Consider the following 26,767-nt stretch of genomic DNA (forward strand, 5'->3'; position numbering starts at 1 on the left):
AATAATTGGTATTCTGTATACTTAACCATTGATTCTTCTTCTATTAGGTATTGTACTCGGTGGCTGTGGAGAAAAGTCTATTCGTTTCCGCCCTGCTTTAGTGTTCAGGCCACATCACGTCCATCTCTTCCTTAATGTTTTCAGTGATGTTCTGGGTGCTCATAAGTGAAGCAACAGACTGCACAGAAGGGTCTTTAACCCACAATTCAGTGGATTGCTATGAGCATTCTTACAAATTATATCACTACTTATTCAGCATTTCTGTCTACCATTTCCACCAGTATTTTAAAAATCTTTAACAATTAATAGTTTGACCTCTGAATAAGTGTAATTTGTGTAACATTTACCATTCTCTTCCATTTGCGTGAAAATGCAGCTAATGTTTCAAAGTGTTGATTTTCCATTATCAGATGTCTTGGTTGTAATTGTGTGAATTGAACAGTAAATCATCAATGTAACATCAGTTTCATACTTAAGCCCATTAATGTTTTTGTAATTTTTATTGATATTTTGTATCACATCAAAGATGTCAATAGTATTCATAATGAACCATAAGTAATTGTGATATGTTCTAAAATGTAACACATGCTAACTTGTGAATTTATGGTGGATTATGTAAAAATAATTTCTATTTAACTGCCAATTCCATGTACTTGCTGTCGAAAAACCTTAAAGCCTAGTTGCTCGAGTGAGATATGTCTTAATCCTAGTCAGTTAACCACATATGGAATTTGTGATACAGATTTATTCATCATTGCATTTATATCTTCAAATAAAACTTAAAATTCTTCAAATGTTATATATTATTGAAAAAGACAATCTATGATTGTACCTGTTTTAATTAAATTAATAGAGTACATTTATTGCTGCTGTGTATCTTCATGCAGAGGTTCATTAAAGTAAGGGTGGTGAAAAATAGAATGAGTTTCTTGTGTCAACCAACAGTGTATTCACAATGTGTATTAGATGCAACTTTTGTTTAGAAATGATAGTTACACTTTTAAGGTCACATCATGATAAACCTATAAGTTGCATTGAATAAGTACTTTGATAGTCTGACGGTTAAGTATTAATCGTTGGGTAATACAGTTTTTATGGGCACGAGTCCACCAAAGGTGGGACATGAAGATTGTTGAATACTGCTATTAGTTGTTTCTGTGCAAATTCAGAAAGGCACTCAAGGCTTCTCATTATAGATTTAGGACTCTGCAGCTAAAATTAGCAGATTTTGATTCATCTACAAAAGTGTCTGTTCAAGATGATAGGACCGGGAAGGATTCAATAAATATCAGAAATGCTTCAGTTTGTTCACAAATCCTCAGTCGGATTTAACAACTCTAGATGTTAGCCTATTGGCTGTATTTATTGTGCAAATTAGTCAAGAAAGAAAACACACGTTATCAAAACCATTTGGGGTAAGAGTCCACGTGTCTACATACTGAGTGCCCAACGCTAACAAGCAGCCACAGCATACTTGCCTGTAAAAATGATTTGTGTGTATGTGTGTGTGTGGTTAATTCCTGCCATCATGACAGTGCTGATTTGTCTCCATGCTGCCATTTTTCACTGACACATTCCAGTCAATACCTAGTTTTAATAAGGTATAATTTTAGCATTATTAATTTTCAACATGCACTTCCTCCATGTTAACTTTCTGTGATTCATTTGCAAACATTTCTGAATACTAATATTTATTAAACACCCACCTTATTAAAAAATATTCTACTCCACTCTTCCTACAAACACAATACTTCACCTGCTGTCATCCTTTCCCAAATGCAGAATGTGTACCCTTCCTGTCCTTTTGCATAGCCAAAATACCTTAATTTTCCACATAACTTTGTATCATCAGCTTTTTGAGATTTACAATTCCTTTATCTAAATAATCAAGGGCCAGGCAAAAATCCTTATATTGATTACACCTTGCATCTCAAATAAACTCAATCTGTGTTTTACAGATCCACTAATTCTCGTACAACAGAGATATTGCCTACTCACGTTTTCCAAATACCATTTACCTCTGATATCAGACTACTATTATCATGCCCCTCCCCACTTTTCCTAAACAGCAGGGATTGTGTTGTTATTTTCCAATCTCTGGGACCATTCCAGAATCTAAGATTATACAAGATCGAAACCTATACTTCCATTGTTTCTGTAATCATTCCGAGACATTAAGAATGGCTATGCAGCAGTGGTATTTGAAAACCATTCCAAAGCCACCAACTCCATTTCTCCCATCTGCCAACATATGACCCTAAACTACATCCTTCACAACTATGATCTACAATTAGCCTTTCTATGAGCTTCTAACACCAATACTGCAGGTATCAATTCTGAGTGACCCGCTGTAGAAGCCATCTCAAATGGCTTTGTTGACCCTAGCCTTCATGATTCCAATATTTACCTGCCTAGTCTCCCATCTTCCATGTTCTGTAAATGTGAGCTAATCCAAACTCTCCTGCAAATATTCTAACTTGTACCCACAGACATCTGTCCATTACACACGCAGATGTTGAATCACAGTGACTCCCAGTCTGACATGTTGAACTTAATATTCTTACCAGACTTGAAATTTGTCCATGCCCATGCCTTTCTCCGTCTCTATAATCTTTGAAGATCTCAGTGTTCCTCCCTTTCCGCCTCTTGCATTTCCCTCATTATAACCCCTACACCATTATCACTCAATGTCTCCACACTGAAATATAGAATTATTTTGCCAGATCTCCTTCCCTTTTCTCTCTCCTAATTTATAGTGGTCTTTAATACCTATACTACTGACCACGTTTAAGGAAATCCAATTTATTATCACCCAACATTGTTTGATACCAAGTTTTGTTGATCATGCGATGAAGTGGCTTGGAAGGTCGATAGTTTAGAAAACTAAGTTGCTCCCATGAACACAGGTAAGCTCAAATTACAGTCAGATAAAATACAACTTTGCTTACATTATGCCAAAATAGCATATGTTCACTTCGCAAGAAATAGTAACAGTAGAATTTTTAAGTACCCCTGGTTCCTAATTCAGCAAATCGTCCAAAACAGTACTTTCTTGTTCTGATGCTAATATTTTTCAATAATTATATTATTGAAATTACATATAGTCTTTTGGATCTGAGTGGAATTAAGGAATATAGATCAAGAAAGATTGGAGTTATCACCCATGATATGTTGATTGCCAGTGTAGTTCCAAGAGGTTGTTATCTTCTCATGCCTGACCCCCCCCCAGTTGTGTAAACAGTGACGTATTTCTTTGAATCTGTGTTCAATCTTTTCTTTAAAACACCGAGAATTTTGTGATTGCAAGTCAAAAGTAAAACATAAAACCATGTCTCCACAGTTGACTTTACTTAAGCATCGAAATGTATCAAATATACAAATCATTACATAGGGAGCACACCTAGAATTCTTTATCAGCATGCCAGGCAGCATCTATAGAGAGGAATAAAGAGTCGATGTTTCAGGCCGAGACCCTCAACCCGAAATGGTGAGTCTTTCTTCCTCTCCACAGAAACTGCCCGGCCTACTAAGTTCTGTGTGTGTTGTGCATTGCGTGTTGCTCTGGATTTCTAGCATCTGCAGAATCTCACGTCTAGAATTTTCTTTATTCAGTTAACTCCACCAAATACGTGCAAGAATTTTTGTTTATCAACTACCTGACCAAATCTAATTGTGAGGTACAAAACTTCAGCGCTATTGTACCTTCTAAACTGCAGAATAGTTTCATTTGTTGAATCGCCTGTATCTGCAAGAGGCATGACATCTTCAACTGGGACATAAAAATTATTCCTTCTTCCCCAAAAAGTCAGATGTGAAACCATCAGTGTGGTTCCTGAATCATTCAAATACAACATCCCTATGAAACGTCTAAGATAGTAACTCATAGAATAAAGCATAACTAAGGCTAAACCCGATAACACAGTGATATAACTAACCAGAGAATACTGAACCAGATCCAGGGTGTAAAAGTAATAAACTGTAGGTAGAAGAGCCATAGTTATGCCAGTCTGAAGTATTTTTAACCTAGAAATAGTTCTCAAGAATCGTATTCCTTGAAACTTGTATACCACCGTGAAATGTTCATTATCTGAAATTGTATTCTTTGGTTGAGTCCGGTACTCTGGGCCACCGACAGACAGAGCCTGACACTGAATCAGTCCTCCTGCAGTATTCTGCCCTTTGCTTGAACCAAAGTTCAACTTTGCCAGCTGTTGACGATGTATTGTGACACAAAGCTTGAAATGATTGAAAACAACTGCATATTTTGGGGGACCTGAAGCACACACGGCCAACAAAGCTCTTGATTGATGCATTCTTTGATAAAAGTTGGACATGTTCTTAAAAACTGTCACCTAAACAAAATAAAAATAATTTGTAAACTGCTATTTGAGCAATTAGTATCAAAGAATTGTAGTTTCAATAAATTGTATCTAGATATAAACCTAATAAAACATTTTATAATTAAGCGAACTTTAAACCAAAAATAATAAAACTGTTATCGCACAGTAGGATACTGTTTAGCCCATTGTGGTGTCAGCAAGAGCCACCTTGTTGATCCTTAAACTTCTTTTTCACTTTACAACTGCAATTTATGCATCCTCAAGAATCCCTCCAATTTTATTTTAGAAGTCATGGTTGAAGCTGCTTCTGATGCTTTTTCAAGGAATAGAATAGAAATTAAGATTACTTGCCAAAAATGATGCTTTTCTTCATGTCAACCATGCCGATCATTTTAATCCTATACTTCGCTGTTCTGCTAATCAAAATAGTTTCTCAATACCCAAGTTATCCGGACCCTTAACAATATTGAACATGTATAGAAAATCACTACCCATCTTCTCCCAAGGAAAGTAAATCCCAGATTCTTCAGTTTATTAGTATAACTTAAGTCCCTCATCCCCGGGACTATTCTACAAGACTTTCCTGCATGCTCGGTGTCATCTTCACATCCTTCCAATACTACAGTTACAGGAACTGGATTTAAATAAAGCAGTGTTATAAAGTGACTTAAAAAAACTTCTTTACCTTCATACACTGCATCTCTTATCTGCAAAGTGCATAAGCATTTTAATCACTTTCAGCATCAATCCACCTATCTTGATTTCTGTACACACACACACACACACCAGGATTTTGGTCATACCATACCAATTCTGAGCTACTCCATCAACTCAAACACCTCCTCCTGTTCATCTTTGGTGTAGATAAGTGCAAAGATATATTTGTATTGCCGTTTTGCCCTTTACTTTTCTGTATGATTTTCCCTGTCCTTAATCCCCTTATCCATTTTGTACCACTCTTACTCTCTTACCTTCTCCATTTAGCCTAATTGTCACCTGGCATCAAATTGACATCTGTCATCCTTCCCTTCATAATTCATTTTTCTCTCAATGTTTTTCATCATCCAGGTAATTCCAGCTTTCTTCCCCAAAAAAAACTTATTTTCCCCCTTATTAAAACACACCTAAAACATAACAGAACCATTTCCTATTCAAAGACTGCTCTATGCTAGATAGTTCTGTTTTACAATCTTTCATTCCAAATCATAATTGACAACCAACCCTCCATTATTGCATTGAATTATGCCTCATTTAATCAGTTATTCTCAATGGCTTGCTAATAAAATTATCACCATTTCATATTTCAGAATACATGAAAGAATTGGGTTTCGGAACTTCTCTTCCCCTGGATGTACTGATTATTTACATCCTTTTTGTGCTGAATTACATGAACCATCTTTTCTCATCGGACATTCAAAGTAGGTAGCATTATAATGCATTTCTTCCTTTCAAATTTAGCATTATCATGGAAAAGGATAGAATCAGAGAGGACAGGAAAATTTTTAATTGGGGAAAGGCAAATTATGAGGCTATAAGGCTAGAACTTGCGGGTGTGAATTGGGATGATGTTTTTGCAGGGAAATGTACTATGGACGTGTGGCCGATGTTTAGAGATCTCTTGCAGGATGTAAGGGATAAATTTGTCCCGGTGAGGAAGATAAAGAATGGTAGGGTGAAGGAACCATGGGTGACAAATGAGGTGGAAAATCTAGTCAGGTGGAAGCAGGCAGCATACATGAGGTTTAGGAAGCAAGGATCAGATGGGTCTATTGAGGAATATAGGGAAGCAAGAAAGGAGCTTAAAGAAGGGGCTGAGAAGAGCAAGAAGGGGGCATGAGAAGGCCTTGGCGAGTAGGGTAAAGGAAAACCCCAAGGCATTCTTCAATTATGTGAAGAAAAAAAGGATGACAGGAGTGAAGGTAGGACCGATTAGAGACAAAGGTGGGAAGATGTGCCTGGAGGCTGTGGAAGTGAATGAGGTCCTCAATGAATACTTCTCTTCGGTATTCACCAATGAGAGGGAACTTGATGATGGTGAGGACAATATGAGTGAGGTTGATGTTCTAGAGCATGTTGGTATTAAGGGAGAGGAGGTGTTGGAGTTGTTAAAATACATTAGGACGGATAAGTCCCCGGGGCCTGACGGAATATTCCCCAGGCTGCTCCATGAGGCGAGGTAAGAGATTGCTGAGCCCCTGGCTAGGATCTTTATGTCCTCGTTGTCCACGGGAATGGTACTGGAGGACTGGAAGGAGGCGAATGTTGTCACCTTGTTCAAAAAAGGTAGTAGGGATAGTCCGGGTAATTATAGACCAGTGAGCCTTACGTCTGTGGTGGGAAAGCTGTTGGGAAAGATTCTTAGAGATAGGATCTACGGGCATTCAGAGAATCATGGTCTGATCGGGGACAGTCAGCATGGCTTTGTGAAGGGCAGATCGTGTCTAACAAGTCTGATAGAGTTCTTTGAGGAGGTGACCAGGCATATAGATGAGGGTAGTGCAGTGGATGTGATCTATATGGATTTTAGTAAGGCATTTGACAAGGTTCCACACAGTAGGCTTATTCAGAAAGTCAGAAGGCATGGGATCCAGGGAAGTTTGGCCAGGTAGATTCAGGATTGGCTTGCCTGCAGAAGGCAGAGGGTCGTGGTGGAGGGAGTACATTCAGATTGGAGGATTGTGACTAGTGGTGTCCCACAAGAATCTGTTCTGGGACCTCTACTTTTCGTGATTTTTATTAACGACCTGGATGGGGGGGTAGAAGGGTGGGTTGGCAAGTTTGCAGACGACACAAAGGTTGGTGGTGGTGTAGATAGTGTAGACGATTGTCGAAGATTGCAGAGAGACATTGGTAGGATGCAGAAGTGGGCTGAGAAGTGGCAGATGGAGTTCAACCCAGAGAAGTGTGAGGTGGTACACTTTGGAAGGACAAACTCCAAGGCAGAGTACAAAGCAAATGGCAGGATACAGGTGTCCCCCGCTTTTCAAACGTTCGCTTTACGAAACCTCACTGTTATGAAAGACCTACATTAGTACCCCGTTTTCGCTTTCACAGGGTGTTTTCACTGTTACAAAGAAAATCAGCGCGCGCCCCGAGCAGCCGCTCTGCCCCGGATTCGGAACGGCATTGCTGAAACATGTTGCATTGAGCAGCCGTTAGCAAGATGAGTTCTAAGATGTTGGAAAAGCCTGAAAGGGTAAGGGTGTTACACTTAGCGTAAAACTAGACATAATTAAGCGTTTCGATCGTGGTGAACGAAGCAAGGACAAAGTGAGTTTGGCTTGTGGAAGTTGACGAAGATGATGTTGAAGAGGTTTTGGCATCCCATGACCAAGAACTGATAGATGAAGAGCTGATGCAATTGGAAGAGAAAAGGATAACAATGGAAACCGAATGCAGAAAGTGAAGCAACTGCGTGAGGTTTTAGCTGCAATGATAAAGTACGACTTTAATCTTGAAAGGGTACGTAGGTTTAGGGGATATTTGCAGGATAGTTTGAGTACTTACAAACAATTGTATGATAGAAAAATGCGCGAGGCTCAGCAGTCAAGCAAGCCTTCCACATCAGCCACAGCAGACGACGAACCTCGACCTTCGACATCGAGGCAGGCAGTCATAGGAGAAGATGAGCTGCCTGCCCTGATCGACGATGAGATGACACCCCCGTGTCCCACCACCCCAACACCCGGGCCCCGGACAGATACTGTACTGATTCGCGAACAACTCAGCGGTAGCCGGAAGGCACACAGCACATCTTTAAGAAAAAAGCCAAATTAAACATGCTAATTAATTAGGTGTGGCCGACACGTAATTGTCCGCCCAGATCAATGCCGATTTCCAATTGCATCGCCTCTGATCTGGGCTGACAGTTACGTGTCGGCAGCACCTAATTAATTAGCATGTTTATTTCAGCTTTTTTCTTAACGATGTGCTGCGTGCCTCCCAGCTACTGCTGCATTCTTCACGGCAATGTATCGGGTTGGTGGCCCGGAGAGTGGGAGCCTCTGCACCACCCAGCCTGCGACGACTCAGTCTAACACACCATCATCAGTGTGCTCGGTGCTGTTTTCCCAATTCCGGTAAGTGACACTACACTGTACATACATTATTTCTACCTTATATAGGCTGTGTATTTTTATGTGTTATTTGGTAGATTTGGCAGCTTCATAGTTTAAAGGCTACTGGAGAGCGCGTTTATGCCAACAGCGCTTGCGTGAGATTTTCTGCCAAGAGCGCTTGCGTGAGATTTTCGCTACGGAGATCTGTGCAGGCAATCGTTGTAGAGAAGTATTTCTACTTTATATAGGCTGTGTAATTATCATATCATTCCTGCTTTTACTATATGTTACTGTTATTTTAGGTTTTATGAGTTATTTGGCATGATTTGGTAGGTTATTTTTGGGTCTGTGAACGCTCACAAAATTTTCCCATATAAATAAATAGTAATTGCTTCTTCGCTTTACGACATTTCAGCTTACGAACCGTTTCATAGGAACGCTCTACCTTCGGATGGCAGGGGAAACCTGTACTTGGTAGTGTGGAGGAACAGAGGGATCTGGGGGAACAGAGGGATCTGGGGGTACATGTCCACAGATCCCTGAAAGTTGCCTCACAGGTAGATAGGGTAGGTAAGAAAGCTTATGGGGTGTTAGCTTTCATAAGTCGGGGGATAGAGTTTCAGAGTCGCAATGTAATGATGCAGCTCTATAAAACTCTGGTTAGGACACACTTGGAGTACTGTGTCCAGTTCTGGTCACCTCACTATAGGAAGGATATGGAAGCATTGGAAAGGGTACAGAGGAGATTTACCAGGATGCTGCCTGGTTTAGAGAGTATGCATTATGATCAGAGATTAAGGGAGCTAGGGCTTTACTCTTTGGAGAGAAGGAGGACGAGAGGAGACATGATAGAGGTGTACAAGATAATAAGAGGAATAGATAGAGTCGATAGCCAGCGCCTCTTCCCCAGGGCACCACTGCTCAATACAAGAGGACATGGCTTTAAGGTAAGGGGTGGGAAGTTCAAGGGGAATATTAGAGAAAGATTTTTTACTCAGTGAGTGGTTGGTGCATGGAATGCACTGGCTGAGTCAGTGGTGGAGGCAGATACACTAGTGAAGTTTAAGAGACTACTAGACAGGTATATGGAGGAATTTAAGGTGGGGGGTTATATGGGGGCAGGGTTTAAGGGTCGGCACAACATTGTGGGCCGAAGGGCCTGTAATGTGCTGTACTATTCTATGTTCTATGTTCTATAAATGAAAACGATGCTTTAACCAACTTAAACAACAGGAATTCTGCAGATGCTGGAAATTATACCTTTGACCTACTGATAATACCTTGGTAATTGATAATATTTGCATAAGGTAAGTAACAGAGCTCCAAGATCCGGGCTGTCGCTTAGTCTGAATGAAACAACTCAGCCCCAGATCACGTACACCAAGAACCATGGTGGGATGCCACAGGCGAACACTCACCCTGCTCGGGAAAAGAACTCTGTAAATGCCGCCCAGGGGCAACCGGGTCACCGCGCCTCCAACAGCCATCCGCCACGGATACCTTGTGAGCAGTTGTGCTGATTGCAAATCACACAAATGGATGCAATGTAATGATTACCATTACTTAAAGGGAGTTCCTTTATAATGCTGACCCCCTGCCACCCCTCAGCAGGCCGCCGCCCCTAAAGTGGCATCGCCTCACGCCGACCACCCCACGGTTCAATGACATCTCCCGGCAGTCAGATCGTGCGTCTGCGTACTAGAATCCAGAACTTTGATTCGCGAACTCTCTGTTGTCATCTCAGCGCCCTGGATTCTGGGAATTGTAGTCTAATGGCGGACGAACCTGCATCTCAGCTTGAGGACAGTCCGAGCCAACGCACCTTTCTCCCAGGATACAGCGCGTCCGAAGCCAAATGCGCCTGCGCGCTGCGACGCCAACGCGGACGCGGTGCGGACTCGCAGATAGTGAAGGCGGGTCGACATGGCAGAATCGGGGAGCGGGCAGACCGGAGATGTTCTGTGCCTGTTTGATGTGGACGGGACTCTCACCGAAGCCCGGCAGGTAGGGGTCGGCGCGACAGAGAGAGCGCAGCTTTTAGCGTCAGGGACCGGATGGTTGGCGGTGGAGGCTCGGTTCATTGTAACAAGGGAGTGGAGCAGGTGCCTCCGGGTCTAAAGTGCCTGCCTTTTAAAAGTAACTTGGATAAAAATGTCTATTTATCGGAAACTTTGGTTTTGATTACCCGCCTGACGATTCAGATCTTTAAAAAAATCCACCGATTTCATTCATATATTTCCCCTTAGAAAATCAGTCAGCCAATGGATGAATTTATGCAGCGTTTAAGAAAAAAAGTGAAAGTTGGAGTTGTGAGCGGTTCTGATGTCGAAAAGATTAAAGAGCAACTCGGAGAGGAGGGTGAGTCATTTATACACAGTTGACTGCGACCTATAACATATCCTGGCAGCCGAGTTTTGGACATTGTCGCCTGACTCTAGTTTGTTCGAGTTGCTTCGTAGAATAAAGACATTTGCTGAACAGTAGCAAGTTATAAGTACGTGAAACGTGTTCAGAATTTGACTTAAAAGAGATTTCGCAGCTCAGAGATGTTTGAACCAACCTATATTATACGCGGAGAGGGAAACCAATCAAGTAGTGAGGACGTGGCATCTCCCACATCATAGTAGAGGATAGAATAGTGAGGCACAGTACTGGCCCTTCTGCCCACGTTGCAGTGCCGATATTCAACATGTTCCAAAATCAGTCTAACCCTTCCTTCCCACATAGCCTTGCATTAGAGATCATGCAGCTAACGAGTAATACGAGGAGACAACCCATCATCAAAACTTCAGTCATATCTATTTATTCAGTAGTTTGCCTTTTAATCGAGCAGCCCCGTTTAAGTACAGAGAAAATTTCACAAGGATGTTGCCGGGTCTGGAGGACCCAAGGAAAGATTGAATAGGTTAGAACTGTATTCCTTAAAATGTAGAAGATTGAGAGGGGATTTGATGGCAGTATACAAAATTGTAAGGGATATAGATAAGGTAAATACGATCAGGCTTTTTCCACTGAGGTTGTGTGGAACTACAACCAGAGGTCATGGGTTAAGGTTGAAAGGTGAAAAGGGAACACGAGGGGGAAACTTCTTCACTCAGAGCGTCATGCGAGTGTGGAACAAGCTGCCAGCACAAATGGTGCATATGCGCTCAATTTCAATGTTTAAGAGATGTTTGGACAGGTACATGGATGGTAGAGGTACGGTGGGCTATGGTACCTGCACAAGTCGATGGGAGGAGGCAGTTTAAATGGTTTCAGCATGGACTAGATGGGCCGAAAAGCCTGTTTCTGTGCTGTACTTCTGATTTTGTGACCTCCTGTTTATACTACTGTTGTCATATTCAGTTACCTGTTTTACCAGATCAACTAGTAGTGAAAATGTAAACATTTTTAATGAACACTTGCATAAACAAATGTGCATTTACAAATTTAGATTGTCTTTAGGTAGCCCTAAGAGATGACCTTAATGCCTAAGTGAAACGGTACACCTTCCACAGAGGCCTTGTATTACGTAAGTGAGTAATGTGGTCTGATGTGCCAGTCAGAGTGGTGCAGTTTGTCGAGCTGTTGCCTCACAATTCCAGAGACCTGGATTTAATCCTAACCTGGGGGTGCTGCCTGCTTAGGGTTTGCATGTCTATGTGGATTTCCTCCAAGTGTGCTCTTGTTCCTTCCCACAAACATGCTGTTTGTTAATTGGCCATTGTAAATTGCTCCCGTTATCTCAGGTGAGTGGTAGGATCGGGGACGGTTGAATGCAAATTTCAGGAGAATAAAATGGAATTAGTACAAATTGGGTGTTTGGTCAGCATGGACTCTGTGGGCCAAAGGGCTTGTTTGAATGCTGTGTCTTTGTGGAATTTATCAAATACTTCTTAATATACTAATCCTACACTAATCCCAAATTATTCTCCCCACGTTCCTATCAATTCCCTCCAATACTAATAAGGGTCAGTATATTAACAGTTCTTCAATGTCTTGCCTTTGTTGCTTTATCTTTTCAACTCTTTCTCATTAATAACAGAATAAATTTATTGTCATTGATGTGTCACTATTGTAATCTAAAGTTAAACATGCTAAACCGGACAGTAAATTTGATCGTTAATGATTTTGCATATTTGTTTTTGGTGTCATAATGCTAACGGTTATAGTACCGTGCAAAATTCATGGGTATGTGGTATATATATTGCCAAAGACTTTTGCATGGTAATGTAATTTTAGGTATTGCACAGTACTGCTGACACAAAAAAATTCAAATTTTATGACATATTTGAGTGATAAATCTGATTCTGATATGGTCTTTAATATGAACTGAGAGTAGATCGGGGGCAGAGAGAGGGGAAGGAGTGGGAAGCACTGGGAGGATATTCTGTAATGATCAATAACCCAATTGATTGAAATCAAACAACCTTGCCTGGTGTCTCAGAGCTGGGTGTGTTTGCACCCACCCCTGGCACTCCTCTGCCGCCTGTCCCACACCCCACCCGCGACACTCCACCCTCACCATTCCCAACATCCTCTGCTCCTGCTAAATTTACAAACTTGCTCTCCACTCCACGTTGACAAATACAGTACTGTGCAAAAGTCTTAGGCACCCTAGCTCTCTTGGTGATGGTGCAGGCTTAGTGCGGTGAAGTTTTGTTAACCAGATGATCAGTCTAAGATGTTTATAGCGATACAGTGCTGCGTGGGCCCTTCTGGTCCTTTGAGCCATGCTGCCTCAGCAACTCACAACTCCGGTTAACCCTTGCGTAATCACCGCACAATTTACAATGACTAACTAACCTACCCGGTACATCTTTGGATTGCGGGAGGAAACCAGAGCACTCGGAGAAAATCCATGCATTCCATGGGAAGGATATACCGAGACTCCTTACAGAAAGGCACCGGAATTGAACTCTGAACTCTGAGCACCCTGAAATGTAATAGCATTGCACCAACCGTTAACACAAAAAGTGAGAGCAGGAGTTGAAAGGAAGGGGAATTAAAGCAATGCCTGAATTGTAAAATACACTAAAACTTTTCAAATCCTGAAAATCTAAATCAAAAAAAAAATACACTGAAATTGCCCAGCACCCATGGAAAAAATCAGAGTTAAAATTTCAAGGTGCTGATATTTCATCATAGCAACACACATCAAAGTTGCTGGTGAACGCAGCAGGCCAGGCAGCATCTCTAGGAAGAGGTGCAGTCAACGTTTCAGGCCGAGACCCTTTGTCAGGACTAACTGAAGGAAGAGTGAGTAAGGGATTTGAAAGTTGGAGGGGGAGGGGGAGATCCAAAATGATAGGAGAAGACAGGAGGGGGAGGGATGGAGCCAAGAGCTGGACAGGTGATAGGCAAAAGGGGATATGAGAGGATCATGGGACAGGAGGTCTGGGAAGAAAGACAAGGGGGGGGGGACCCAGAGGATGGACAAGAGGTATGTTCAGAGGGACAGGGAGAAAAAGAAGAGTGAGAAAAAGAATGTGTGCATAAAAATAAGTAACAGCTGGGGTACGAGGGGGAGGTGGGGCCTTAGCAGAAGTTAGAGAAGTCAATGTTCATGCCATCAGGTTGGAGGCTACCCAGACAGATGCTGCCTGGCCTGCTGCCTTCACCAGCAACTTTGATGTGTGTTGCTTGAATTTCCAGCATCTGCAGAATTCCTGTTGTTTGATATTTCATCATAACTAGTTCTGACACAAACTGGAAAGACTGGTTGTTTGAAATAGTTTAGACCCTTTGAAATATGCCAAGTTAGAAGATAAAATGCTGTTTCTTGACGTGCTATAAGCTCCATTGGAACAACTGAAGAAGTTAGAGTGGAATAGATAATTAAAATGATAGACACCCTCATTTTGCAAAGCGGTCACGAATTTGCATTTGATTTCTCCAGTGTAACGGAGAATAGAGTGTACTAAACTAGAGAGGTACAGCTGAATGACTGCTTCAGCTGGAATTGAGTGTTTAGGTCCCTGGAAGAGAAGAGGAATAAGAAGTTTCTTCTGAAATTGCCTGGGAAAGTTCCAGGAGGAGAGGAGTGGACATTGCATTGTAGTCCCTTAGGAATGCAGAGAAGGGGTCAGGAGGGCAAAATGTTTCACATTGAAGCTAGAAAATAGAGAGGATGCATGGTACATACATCAAATGTGGAGGCTGAGGTGTTGGAAGATGAGAACAGGGGAGTTCTGCATTGTTTTGTGATAGGAGAGTGAGGGCTGCATTGTGTGAAATGGAGCAAGTGTAGTTCAGACCTGTCAGCCTTGATGGAGGATACCTCTATATATAACAAAATGATTCATGCACCGACACAATTTAATGTTTGTTTTAAAATAGATTAAATTTCTGGATATCTGGCATGTTTGCAAATTCTGCAGCCTATTGCGTTTTAATTAACATTTTACTTGTTATACTGTATATACTTGTTATACTTCCGAGAAATGGGTAACTTTAAAATTAGCACAGGAAGAGAGGCAAATAATTATTAGAACCTAGACCACAGCAAGCTGGACATTGGGAATCATGACCAATCCCTCACCCCTATCCAAATGGTCCGATAGCAGATTATGGGAGTTGTACTGCAGTATTATCTAATGGCTTTGATTTGTCAGTCAGATGTGAAGCAATAAATAAGTAAACCAGATTAATGGACTGTACATAAGAAAAGTTGCAGTATATCCTAAAGAACATGAACCTTCTGATTATTCTGGATTTTAATGGCTGCCATTTTCTTCCAGTTCTTTCAAAAGCTGATTACGTGTTTGCTGAAAATGGGTTAGTTGCATATAAAGCTGGCAAACTTCTGGCTGTACAGGTAAGTTTCTAACCAAAGGTGATCATCACTTGAATGAGTTAAAAGGTGAAATAAATATTTTGGTCTCATCAGCAGCATGTATTCTCAATCTAGTCTAACTCAAGCCCCATTAAAGTGAGTAATGAGCTAGCAGCTTGATGTACCTGTTATGCTACCACATAACTGGAAAGTTTAAGCAAGCACTTGAATGACAATCTGTAGCACCTGTTTGTGTGTAGTCTAGGCTGGCCAAATCCTAAAGAACTTTACTTGTAAACTGGCTCTGCCAACATGATAGTTAAGCCTACTTTACCTCATTTTCATTAACCAACCTGTGGTAAATATAACTTTCCTTTGCAGGGTTGGTAAAAGTTATTACCACATAAAACCTGTAGTACATTCTCCATGGTATAGTATGACACAATTGTACAAAATCAGATAGGCTCAAAGTAGACTGGACCATAAAGTCTAGTATCTATATGGTGTAACGAATTTGCAAGAAAAAAGGTACACCAGCAAAATCTGTAAGCAAATACCCCTACTTCATCAGTTGTCAAGTTAGCGGATTTGTTCTGTTCAGGGGAGGAGACTAACAGCATACCGAAAAATAAGGTACCACCCTAATGAAGCTGCTAAATAGCGTGCAGTAGACAGAAAGAAATATCCTGACCAGCAGTGGATCAGATTGAACCTCTGCTGACCTACAAAATACCGTCGTGAATGGTGCCTGACTGTTAAACAGCTAATGGGAGGAGGCCTTGCCAAAAGCACTCATTTGCTGGGCCACGTCATCATTAAGGATGGCCCAAGAACAATTAGTGGGAGAGGTTCACTCCCTTTTTTTTTAAAGTCATTATCAATCTTCCTGCTTAAATTATGTTAGCATCTTGAGAACTTTAAACCAATGAATGTGGCAACCTCCAGTTGACTGTTATGGCTGTTTGCATAGTTCATAATGGATTTTAGACTTCTGACTGCCATCGTTATTCTACATGATATGAAACGAACTTGCAGGCAGGTTGTTTTAATGGGTAATTTCTTTTATCTCTCTGTTTAAGAACATCCAGAACCATATTGGTGAGGAAATACTTCAGAACTTAATCAACTATTCTTTGAATTATATGGCCAAGATTAAGTTGCCAAGAAAAAGGTAAAACAGAAAGAATTTTTACAATTAGACCACTCATTTTTAGTACAAGTCACACCTGCTCCACTGCTCCAAAATCTGAACTTTGTACTCCTCCATCATATTGCGCAGAAGGAAACTTAGCAGGAGAAGGCTGCTTGCCCAGCCATTCAAAGTGATCATGGCAGATCAGCCCAGGCCTCAACACCTCTTTTGTGGCAGTTACACATAACTTTCTATTCGCAATCTTTCCAAAATATCTTCCTCCAATGATCTGGCCTCTCAACCCTAAAGGATAGAGAATTTCAAATGAGAATTCATATATACCTCAGTTTTAAATGACCATCCACTTATCTTGAAGGTTGTCTATTCTTGTGTTGGATAGCATGTGATAGGAGTAATTGTCTGTAATTCCTGCCTTTGAGATTTGGATGATTTACTTGCAAAACCTGAATCACATTCTTGTAAAATATATCCTGAATTTAAACATTGCATATGAGTATTAGGGCCGGCTGGTGTTGTTGTGGCATCGGCACTGGACTTCAAGGCAGATGGTCCTAAACTCACACCCAGCCAGGTCCCAGCCTGGGCAGCAGCAGTGTCTGCGCGGAGCAAAGGTCTGGCAATCTACCTCTGTATCTTGCCATTAAAACCCTATGGTCCACAAGGTCACGAAAAGTCGGACTCGACTAAATGACTGAACAACTATGAGTTTGTATCTTTAATTACTTGATCTGAATTTGATTTCTTTGAATTCACGCCATTTGATTGAATAGCTCTGGACAATTAAAACTAAAATACATCCCCAAAGATAGCAAAATTATATTTGAGGATGTATTTCCTGAGCAGATCATGTTCAAAACTCAGTGCTAAAGAATCCGATAGGATATTAGTCAATGTCATTTATTTTTCTATTCAAAGCAGCTTAAATTTACCACATCTAAACATTAATGGAGATTAGCGGCTGTATATAAAACTACCTTTCTTTCACAGAGGCACCTTTGTTGAATTCCGTAATGGAATGCTGAACATCAGTCCAATTGGTAGAAGCTGCAGCCAAGAAGAACGTATTGAATTCTTTGAACTTGATAAAGTAAGTTCATTTCTAAATGTTGTTCAACTCTTGGATGAACTGATGTAGGAAGTAGTCATTGAAGGTTATCTTCACAAGTAAAAATAATTTGAATGAAAGCAATTACAGGCTGAGGTAATGTTGAGATCACAATAGAGCAGGGGGTTCCCAATCTTTTGTTCTTAATGTTGTGAGCCAGTAACATTAAGCAAGATTGGGAACCCCTACTATAGTTACCTTAGTCAAAAGATGAAAAATGGTGCTAAATGTATGCAGCACTAATAAGAAATGCCTGTTTTGGGTTAAATAGGTTGAGGAAAGATAGATTCTTTCCCTATACTTCGTCTAGTTGGCAACAATAATACTCCATATGGTGCCTTGGGAACTGAGGTTGCACCACTTAAGGTCTCAGATGCAGCAAGTTCCAAAGGAATGAGCTATGCCCTTTATCTCCAGAATGGAAGGATGCCGTATCACTTGATGTTGCTCTGACTGGCCTCTTCCATTCTTCACTCAGACCAAGGGGGCCCCAAGTAAGATGTCGTCACCAACCCCTACCCTTTTCTTGGCAAAGCGTAAAATTGTGATAAGCAGAACATTTACTTCTTTTATACAAATTTGTCTGTGAATGAGAAGTGTTTGACATTGATATAAGCATTACATAATCATAAGTGTATATGTGACCACCTCACAGTGGCTTATAATAAACCAGGTTCATTAGCTAACTCTGGCTAACGGCCATGAGACTAAGCATCGCCTGGGTAACAGTGAGAAATGAGACTAAGCATCACCTGGGTGACAGTGAGAAATGAGACTAAGCATCACCTGGGTAACAGAAGGCCTCCTTCAATAAGCAGAACACGTCTAGGATTGGTATGATTCAGTTCAACCAAACAGGAAAGTTGGAATGTTCTGATGAGGGAATGGAAATTATGGTGATCGTTGTGTAAATGCTGCCCCAAGCAGTTATCATTCACTAGGAAATAACAGATCTTACACCAGCATCAAATTAAAATGGGAGTATATTTACCAGTATTTCAACTTTAACAAACACAATAGAGAAAGGGCCTACTACAGTTAAACCAGTCTAAATGTGCACATAACCACTGGAGCTCATTTCTGGAGTAGTTGGTGCTTCACTTTGATTACTCAGTGCATGAGTACTCTCACGCCCTCTGGGTGAGGGACGCCAGCCACAATTCAAACTTCCCTGGAAAACCATTTCAAATGAACTGGCTAACTCAGTATTGGCATTTTCTCCTTGGAACCATTCATCTGCACAAAGCACTTCCTACATGGGGTCTTTCCTTCAAGTGGCATTCTGCGAGCATCTTCCCTTGTGCTTTGCTCTGCACCATCTTTGCCTTCCAGCACTTCCCAACAAAAGACTCAAAACCAGACTACTGTCATTCAAAAATCTAATCCTGTCCAGCACTCTCGAATGTTCCATGGCATCCCACTGGCACCAGACAAACCCAACTGGCTGACACACATAAAAGTTGCAGTGTACCTCTTCCATTAGATGCTGCCTGGCCTGCTGCGTTCACCAGCAACTTTTATGTGTGTTGCTTGAAATTCCAGCATCTGCAGATTTCCTCGTGTTTGCCCAAATGGCTGATGCAACATTCCTAGGCTAAGCTAAGCAAACACTCCCTATCTCAGCCGAAACCAAAACACTAGTCTGTGAAGCTTAACAAAACACACTGCGTTTGCAGAAAAACTGCTAAAATAAAATACCTCACAGCATAGCAGTAGAAATACAATAAAACGTGTTCTTAACCACGATGTTACATATATATTTCATTTCACTTTCAAATAATTTGTTACTGTTATGAGAAGTGTTAATTGCATATCCATCTTTTTAACAGGTGCATTTCATGTGTAGCAATATATGAACTGTTGGATGAACTCTCAATTAGCATCTGAAATGCTGATTATCCTTTTCTTAGGTTCCCCCAGAAGTTTGTTCTTTTACTCCAGATTTTAGCATCTGCAGTCTCCTGTGCCTCAGGCGTTTCATATAACTGATGACATCCCTGCCATTGGCTTTGAATTATGGAATAATTTCAGGCTAAATTGATGTTTCTATTTAAGATGTGTTTTGATCAACTCTTCATTCTTTGTAATATGTGACTTAGGAACTTGTAATTTGTTCCTTTTACACAAGGAATAAAATTTATCCTGAACTCTTTTAATGTAGAAGAAAACATTTACTGTCACTGTTCTTCATTCTGGTTTGTTCTGTTCATTTTTTTCTTTGCACTACTTAGTTAATTTATTTTTATACTCTAATTTATAATTTTCTTATTTCTTATTCTAATTTAGTTTTTTATTGTATATTGCAATATAGAGTTGCCGCAAAACAACAAATTTTGTGATATTTGCCAATGATATAAACTTTATTCTGATTTCTAGTGGTTTTACAGAGATGGTTAAAATAATTTACAAGTTTTTTAAAAAACTGGAAATTTATAGTATTTTAGTTGATTTTTCCTGTAAAGCAAACTATAAATCCCACTTACTGTCAAAATTCCCTTAATATCTCATAATCGAAATTCTCTGATCTCCCCAAAGGAGATGCATGGCTGTTTGGATTCAGAATTGGCTTGCTGGTAGAAGACAGGGCAATGGTCAATGGGATTTACTTTGGCTGAAGGTCCATGAGTACTGGTGTTCCACAGGGACCTGTACTGGCACCTCTGCTGTTTATGATATTGGATGAAAACGTGGATGGGTGGGTGAGTAAGTTTGCAGACAATATGAAGATTAGTAACATTGTGGATAGTGTAGAAGATTGTCAAAGTATATAGCTGGATATAGATCAGTTGCAGAAATGGGCAGAGAAATGGCAGATACAATTCCAATGTAGTGTCAGTTATAATCCATCTTTTTTTGTTGGCAAGGTAAATTACTGCAAACTGCTTCATACCTTTCAAAGCTCTGGGACATAAACTTTTGCCAGTGACTAACAACTTCCACCTGTGGCTTCCTGCAGCGTTGGAGAAGTCCAACACAGTGACACAATCTTTTGATGCTTTGTAACCTGTTGGTGATTCTGCATCCTCTAGTTAGTGTTCGTCTTGGAGTACAACGCCAATATAAGGCGATTCTTCCACATTGTTGGCCTGCTCGTGACTTAAATTTTCATCAGAAACTAACTTGGCGAAGTCATCAACAAACTGCTGCTGCTCCCTTGTCTGCTGACTGTGTTTCAACACACACTGCACAAAATTTTATGCCATGTCACTGCTTGAAGTGCTGAAGCCACCCTTCACCGTAATTGCACGCATAATCAAGTCCTAATTCATAATTTTGCTTTTTCCTTCACCATCTGTCCTGATAGTTCTACACCTTCACTGATGCGGAGTTTAAACCACTTTATGAGAATGTTATCTAGTTGTACACATTAGTTTTTTTTCCGATTCACTGTCAGTAAAGAACTAAAACCATTTTCTTTGTTTCTTTATATCATAAACTATGGAAGAGTCAATATTGCACAAGTCGCATATGCTTTTCAGACGCACCACTGACAATTTTTTTCAGAAATACCACCTTACCTTTTATAGATAACATGTAGTGTTTATGCTTTATGTCATGAGAAACACTTCCTTTATTCAATGAAGACATGACTGGGGCTAGATAAGCAAAGATTATAAAAATAAATAGAGAATATTACAAGAATCACTTGTTGCTTTTAAAGACCATGCCAGCAGCTGATACTGCAAATGGTGCCACCAAATCAGTGTTGGCGCGGCAATGCAGGAAATTTGAAATTAGGCTGTAGAAAACGAACCAGCTGTGGAACTGGATTACTGATTGCCAGATTCAAGATGGTCGACCTGTATAAAGTTTCAGAAAATTGGAGAGTTCCACTGTTCATGAAGTGAACCAAGAACTGGGTGTGGAACTACAAGCTGGTGAGCCTGAGTTCAATCATAGGAAAGTTACTGGAAGAAATTCTAAGGGACAAGATCAGCTATTGATTGGATAGTTGTGGCCTGATCAGGAATAGTTAGCATGGTTTTGAGCGTGGCAAATGATGTCTGATGAACTGTTTTGGATTTTTTTGAAGAAGTAACTAAGAGAATAGGTGAGGATAAGGCAGTGGATGCTTTCTATGTAGACTAGTAAGGCCTTTGACAAGATCCTGCATGGCAGCCTGATCTGATTGCTTAGGATACTGGGGAGCTAGCAGAGTGAATTCTGAATTGGTTCCATGCTGGGAGGCAGAAGATGATGTTTGCTGGTCAATTCTCCAACTTGAGGCCTGTGTCTAGTGGAGTGCTCCAGGGTCTGGTATTCACTATTTGGTGATTTGGATGTGAATGTACGTGGGATGATTAGCAAGTTTGCTGATACTAAATTGGCGGTCTGTTGATAGTGAAATAAGCTACAATGAATTGCAAAGAGGTCTTGGTCATTTAGCGAGATGGGCTGTGGAATGACAAATGGATTTCAAGTGAGATAACTGTGAGGTGTTGCATTTTGGACACTGAAACCAGGGTGGGACCTATACAGTGAATGGCAGGCACTGATGAGTGTTGTGGAATGCAGGGATCTGAGAGTGCAAGTGCACTGTTTGCTTAAAGTAGCCGCACAATTGACTGGGTGGTAAAGAAGATGCTTAGCATTTTGACCTTCAGTCAGGGCACCAAGTTCAGGAGTAGGAAAATTGTATTGCAGTTCAGTGAGATGTTATGAGGCCGTACTTGGAGTATTGTGTAGTTTTGATCACCATATTATAAGAAAGGCATTGTCATGCTGGAGAGAGTGCAGGAGAGAAATTTACGAGGATGCTACCTGGATTAGAGGGCCTGAGCTGTAGGGAGCGTTCGGCACACTGGATCTTTATTTCCTTGAGTTGAGGATAATGAGGGATGACCTCACAAGAATTTACAGAATCAGAAGGGGTATAAGATCGTCTTTTCCCCACGGCTAGGGAGTCCTAAACTAAAGGGCAGAGCAACAAGATAAGAGGGGAGAGATTTAGGAGAGACCTGAGAGGTAACTACTTTGCACAGAAGGTAGTGAATACCTTGAATGGGCTGGCAGAGAATGTGGTCAATGTGGGTACAACTGCAACATTTAAGGGGCATTTGGTTAGATAAATAGGGGGAGGGGCTTAGAGGGTTATGGGCTGAACACAGGCAACTGGGTGCATCAGGGAGGATGCTATGGTCAGCATCGACCAGTTCGATCGGAGGGCCTAATTTTGTGTTGTATTACTCCTCCAGATGTTATACTCCTCTTGCTCTGGATTTCTGAGTCTCTGATTCATTTTCTTCCAATGTAGTGACAGTGACATGGTTAGAAATGTAATTCAAATAAGTGCTATGTACTGCACATTTATACTCAGTGGTCACTTTATTAGGTACCTCCACTGAGTGTAGGTTCCTGATCTTCTGCTGCTGTAGCCCAACCACTTCAAGATTTGTAGTGCATTCAGAGATGCTCTTCTGCACACCACTGTTGTAACTGTTATTTGAGTTACTGTTGCCTTTCTGTCAGCTTGAACCAGTCTGGCCATTCTCCTCTGCCCTCTCTCATTAACAAGGCATTTTTGCCCTCAGAACTGCCTCTTGTTGGATGTGTTTGTTCTTTGCACCATTATCTGTAAACTCTAGAGACTGGTGTGTGTGAAAATCCCAGGGGACCAGTAGTTTCTGAGATGTTCAAAGCACCATGTCTGCATGCTTTTAACCATTGAGTTGCTGTCGCATGTTTGGCTGATTAGATATTTGCATGACCAAGCAGGTATACCTAAAATAGTGGCCATTGAGATTATGATAGGCAAGATAAGAATTCAAGCAGCAAATTCTATTTGAATATTTGAATTTGAATAAAGTCTAATTACCCGTGAAGTGTTGTCCATGGGGTTTTAATTCACTCATTTTCTAGTCATAGTGAACCTCCAAACAAAAGCATGTGAAGTGTACATCTAGACACAAGAGATTTCTACAACCGCTGGAAACCTAGAGTCTTTCACAGTGCTAGAGGAACTCCACAGGCCAGGCAGGAATAAACAGTCAACATCTCAGGCCAAGATGCTTCATCATGACTGGAAAGGAAGTAGGAAGAAGCCGGGATAAAGAAGGTGGGGTGGAGGGAAAGGAGTACGAGCTGGCAGGTGGTAGATGAAGCTCGGTTAGGGAAAGGTATATCGGCTCTGTAGGCTGAGGATTGGCTTACCCAAATTATATTTGAATTGATCGTCTCACACTTAAATGATGTGTGTGGTTCTGCTTATTGTCTGTAGAGGAGCGGAAAGAAAGGAGATTTATCTCAGAACTGTTAGTAAAACCTCTCATCCTATAAACAAAATGTTTGAGAAATTACCATGTAAAATTGTGTGTGTTTTTAAAAAAAAAGTAAATATCCTCAAGTGATCTAAGTCAGGGGTGGGGGTTATTGCTGTTGGGGAATAGATGAGTGTTAAGTTGAAAACTATTAGTTAAAGAAGATCTATTGAGTCTTCCTGGTTGGATGAGCTAAGGAAAGTTATTTGGTACTAGACAATGGGGTGACCTGTTGGGGCACCCTTTGAGAGAAGGGTAGTGCAGTCTGATGTGACCAGAATGAACATTAAATTTTCCTGAATGCTATTGGTATTGATTTGCTTTGGAAATTGAAGAAGAAAACTTCAGTTTATTAAAGAAGAACAACACATAGCAAGGCAAATATAGCTCCTCGTTTAACGAAGGACACTTATGATGGCATCACCTCTGGTTGAACTGCCACCCTTGTGCCTTTCGTTGTCATTCTGGAGATGTGCAGTCCTTTCATCCACTGTCTGTTCATCTCTTCTGCTTATTCTTTTTCTGTGGTCTTGGAGATGTGCATTCCTCTGCTTCTTTGTCTCTTCCTCTCTCCTCCTCCTCTGCCTGTTTTTATCATTCTAGAGACATGCAGCCCTTTCATCCCCCGTCTCTTCATCTCTTCTGCTGTTTGTTGTTTGTCTCTGATCCTGGAGACGTGCATTTCTCAGCTCCTTTGTCTCTTCATCTCTCCTCCTCCTATGCCAGTTGTTGTCATTTTTGGAGACGTGCATGCCTCTCCTCCTCTGTCTCTTCTTCTCTTATCTTTTTTGTCCTGACTCTTTGATCCTGGAGTCGTGCGGCCCTGGCCTCATCCGATTCTTGTTCTCTCCCTCTCCTTGCCGCTTCCCGACGATTTTTGGCGTCGTCTCTTGACCATAATACCCCCCTTCTCTTTCCACGCGGCATAATTAGGCTGACCATATTTTTTTTACCCTATTGCTGGATAGAAGATACGAAGCAATAACACCAAAGCCTCCAGGATGCTGATATTTCTTGATGATATGGTTGGCGCTCTCTTAAATGGACGTGATATAGTCACTGCTGTCCTTTGATGAGTGTCTCGAAGTACGTCATTACGATAACATTTAATTATCTCTTATTGATGGGTCTCAGTTTGATCTGTCCCAATCCTGCACGTGCTGATGGTGATTAGCAGAATGTGACCACTCGAAATAGAGCTGCCCTGCCCTTTTGCTGCGGTTGGTGTCGCTGCTGTGAGCTTCTGAGGCTGGCCATGTGCATGCGTTGTGGTGTGGCATCACGGTTTCCATCATGGCTGACATCGGCTCTAGGGTGAAAGCGGGGCTGTTGAATTGGCCAGTGAGCAATTTTATACGAATATATAACCCTGAACTTTGCCTGCATTCTGTAAGTTAGCACATTTTAAGTCGATTTAGCCAAAAATAGTGCCGCTGCAATGCACTGTTTGCGCTAATGGGAGGTCACAAACAGAGCATGAGAATTTTAGTAGTATATAGATAGCTAGACACAAGAGGGGAAGTCTTTAGTCTAATGTACCTTTCCTTTTCACCTCAGTGACTAATATAAAATCAGCCTAACTTTCATTGAAGTCTCTAAACTTTGTCACATGGTGGTGCTATAGCACCATAAGTGATTTGCATTTTTTAATGCAGATTTTAATAAAAAAGAGTTCTGCAAGTTTTCTATAACTGAATTTCCTCAGCACGACCTGACATTAAACACATGAAAATGGAAATTGTAGTGGGCTACCCAGACCCTCAATTCTGCCATGCCATTCAAAATGATGACAACTAATCTACCCCAGGTCTCAGATCTGTGTCTGATCTCCACAGCCCCTCAATTCCCAATCTTTCAAATATTTATCTTCCTCCTCCTAAAATACTTCTAATGAGCTGGCTTCCAGAGCTCATTATTCCAGAGTTTCGACATCTTCTGCGAGATGAAATTTCTGTAAACTATTTTAAATGACAATTTCAAAATAAAGAGAAAAAGTCCCCTTGTTCAAGACACTTCCATGAGTGAAAATCCTTTGATATCTACTCTGTCAAGTCTGAGGACTTCAGTAGGATCACCCATTAGTCTACTAAACTCCAAAAGCAGACCTCGCTTGTTTAGCTTCTCTTGATAAGACAATGCTCTCATCCCAGGAATTAGCCTGGATAGCTCTCTTGATTGCATCCAATGTTGTTATAACCTTCCATGTGTTAGGGGACCAAAGCTGCACAATATTCAAAATGTTGCATTACAAACTACAAAACTTTTTATTTCCAACTTCATAAGACCACATAAGATACAGGAGCAGAAGTAGGCCATTCGGCCCATTGAGTCTGCTCCGCCATTCAGTCATGGGCTGTTCTAATTCTTCCAGTCATCTCCACTCCGCTACCTTCTCCCCATACCTTTTGATGCCCTAGCTAATCAAGAACCCATCTATCTCTGCCTTAAATCCAGCTAAAGACTTGGCCTCCACAGCCGCTCGTGGCAACAAATTCCACAGATTTACCACACTCTGATTAAAGTAATTTCTCTGCATTTCTGTTCTAAATTGACATCCTTCAGTTCTGAAGTGGTACTCTGTTGTCTTAGACTCCCCTACCATGGGAAATAACTTTGCTGTATCTAATCTGTTCAGGCCTTTTAACATTTGGAATGTTTCAATGAGCTCTCCCCCACCCCGCCCCCATTCTCCTGAACTCCAGGGTACCCAAGAGCTGCCAGGCATTCCTCATACAGTAACCCTCTCATTCTTGAAATTATTCTCCTGAATCTTCTCTGAACCCTCTCCAATGTCAGTATATCCTTTCAAAAATAAGGAGTCCAAAACTGCACACATTACTCCAAGTGTGGTCTCACTTCATCACATCCCTGCTCTTATATTCTATAGAAATGAATGCCAACATTGCATTTGTCTTCTTCACCGCTGACTCAACCTGGAGGTTTACCTTTTGGATATCCTGCACAAGGACTTCCAAGTCCCTTTGCTTCTCTGCATTTTGAATTCTCTCCCCATCTAAGTACTAGTCTGCCCATTTATTTCTTCCACCAAAGTGCATGACCATAGACTTTCCAACATTGTATTTCACTTGCCACTTCTTTG

The 26,767-nt window shown here is 41.1% G+C and overlaps 3 protein-coding genes across 4 annotated transcripts in view; 2 read left to right on the forward strand and 1 right to left on the reverse strand.

Annotated features, from left to right (window-relative positions):
* abat (4-aminobutyrate aminotransferase) overlaps positions 1-331 on the forward strand; it is a 183,531-nt gene extending 183,200 nt beyond the window's left edge. For both annotated transcript variants that reach the window (XM_063059014.1, XM_063059013.1), the window contains exon 16: positions 48-331. In XM_063059014.1, coding sequence (XP_062915084.1) covers positions 48-169 — 122 coding nt within the window. In that variant the 3' untranslated portion in view covers positions 170-331. The remainder of the gene's footprint in view (positions 1-47) is intronic.
* Positions 332-628: 297 nt separating this feature from the next.
* Positions 629-10,067, reverse strand: tmem186 (transmembrane protein 186). Its single transcript, XM_063059015.1, has 2 exons — positions 9,817-10,067; positions 629-4,352 (listed from the first exon to the last, which is right to left on the reverse strand). The coding sequence occupies exons 1-2, from the start codon at positions 9,883-9,885 to the stop codon at positions 3,609-3,611; spliced, it is 813 nt and encodes a 270-aa protein (XP_062915085.1). The 5' UTR covers positions 9,886-10,067; the 3' UTR covers positions 629-3,608.
* Positions 10,068-10,249: 182 nt separating this feature from the next.
* pmm2 (phosphomannomutase 2) overlaps positions 10,250-26,767 on the forward strand; it is a 37,634-nt gene continuing 21,116 nt past the window's right edge. The window contains exons 1-5 of the mRNA XM_063059016.1: positions 10,250-10,402; positions 10,645-10,756; positions 15,118-15,194; positions 16,232-16,323; positions 17,293-17,392. Coding sequence (XP_062915086.1) covers positions 10,322-10,402; positions 10,645-10,756; positions 15,118-15,194; positions 16,232-16,323; positions 17,293-17,392 — 462 coding nt within the window. The 5' untranslated portion in view covers positions 10,250-10,321. The remainder of the gene's footprint in view (positions 10,403-10,644; positions 10,757-15,117; positions 15,195-16,231; positions 16,324-17,292; positions 17,393-26,767) is intronic.

This window comes from Mobula hypostoma, chromosome 9, assembly GCF_963921235.1.
Source record: "Mobula hypostoma chromosome 9, sMobHyp1.1, whole genome shotgun sequence".
NCBI classification, from domain to species: Eukaryota; Metazoa; Chordata; class Chondrichthyes; order Myliobatiformes; family Myliobatidae; genus Mobula; species Mobula hypostoma.

Excerpts from the sequence above, each read along its gene's own strand:
- tmem186 (XM_063059015.1), bottom strand. The coding sequence starts at position 9,885 with ATGGCTGTTGGAGGCGCGGTGACCCGGTTGCCCCTGGGCGGCATTTAC. Across the intron at positions 4,353-9,816 it reads GAGTTCTTTTCCCGAGCAGG|GTGACAGTTTTTAAGAACAT; the intron begins GTGAGTGTTCGC and ends TATTTTGTTTAG.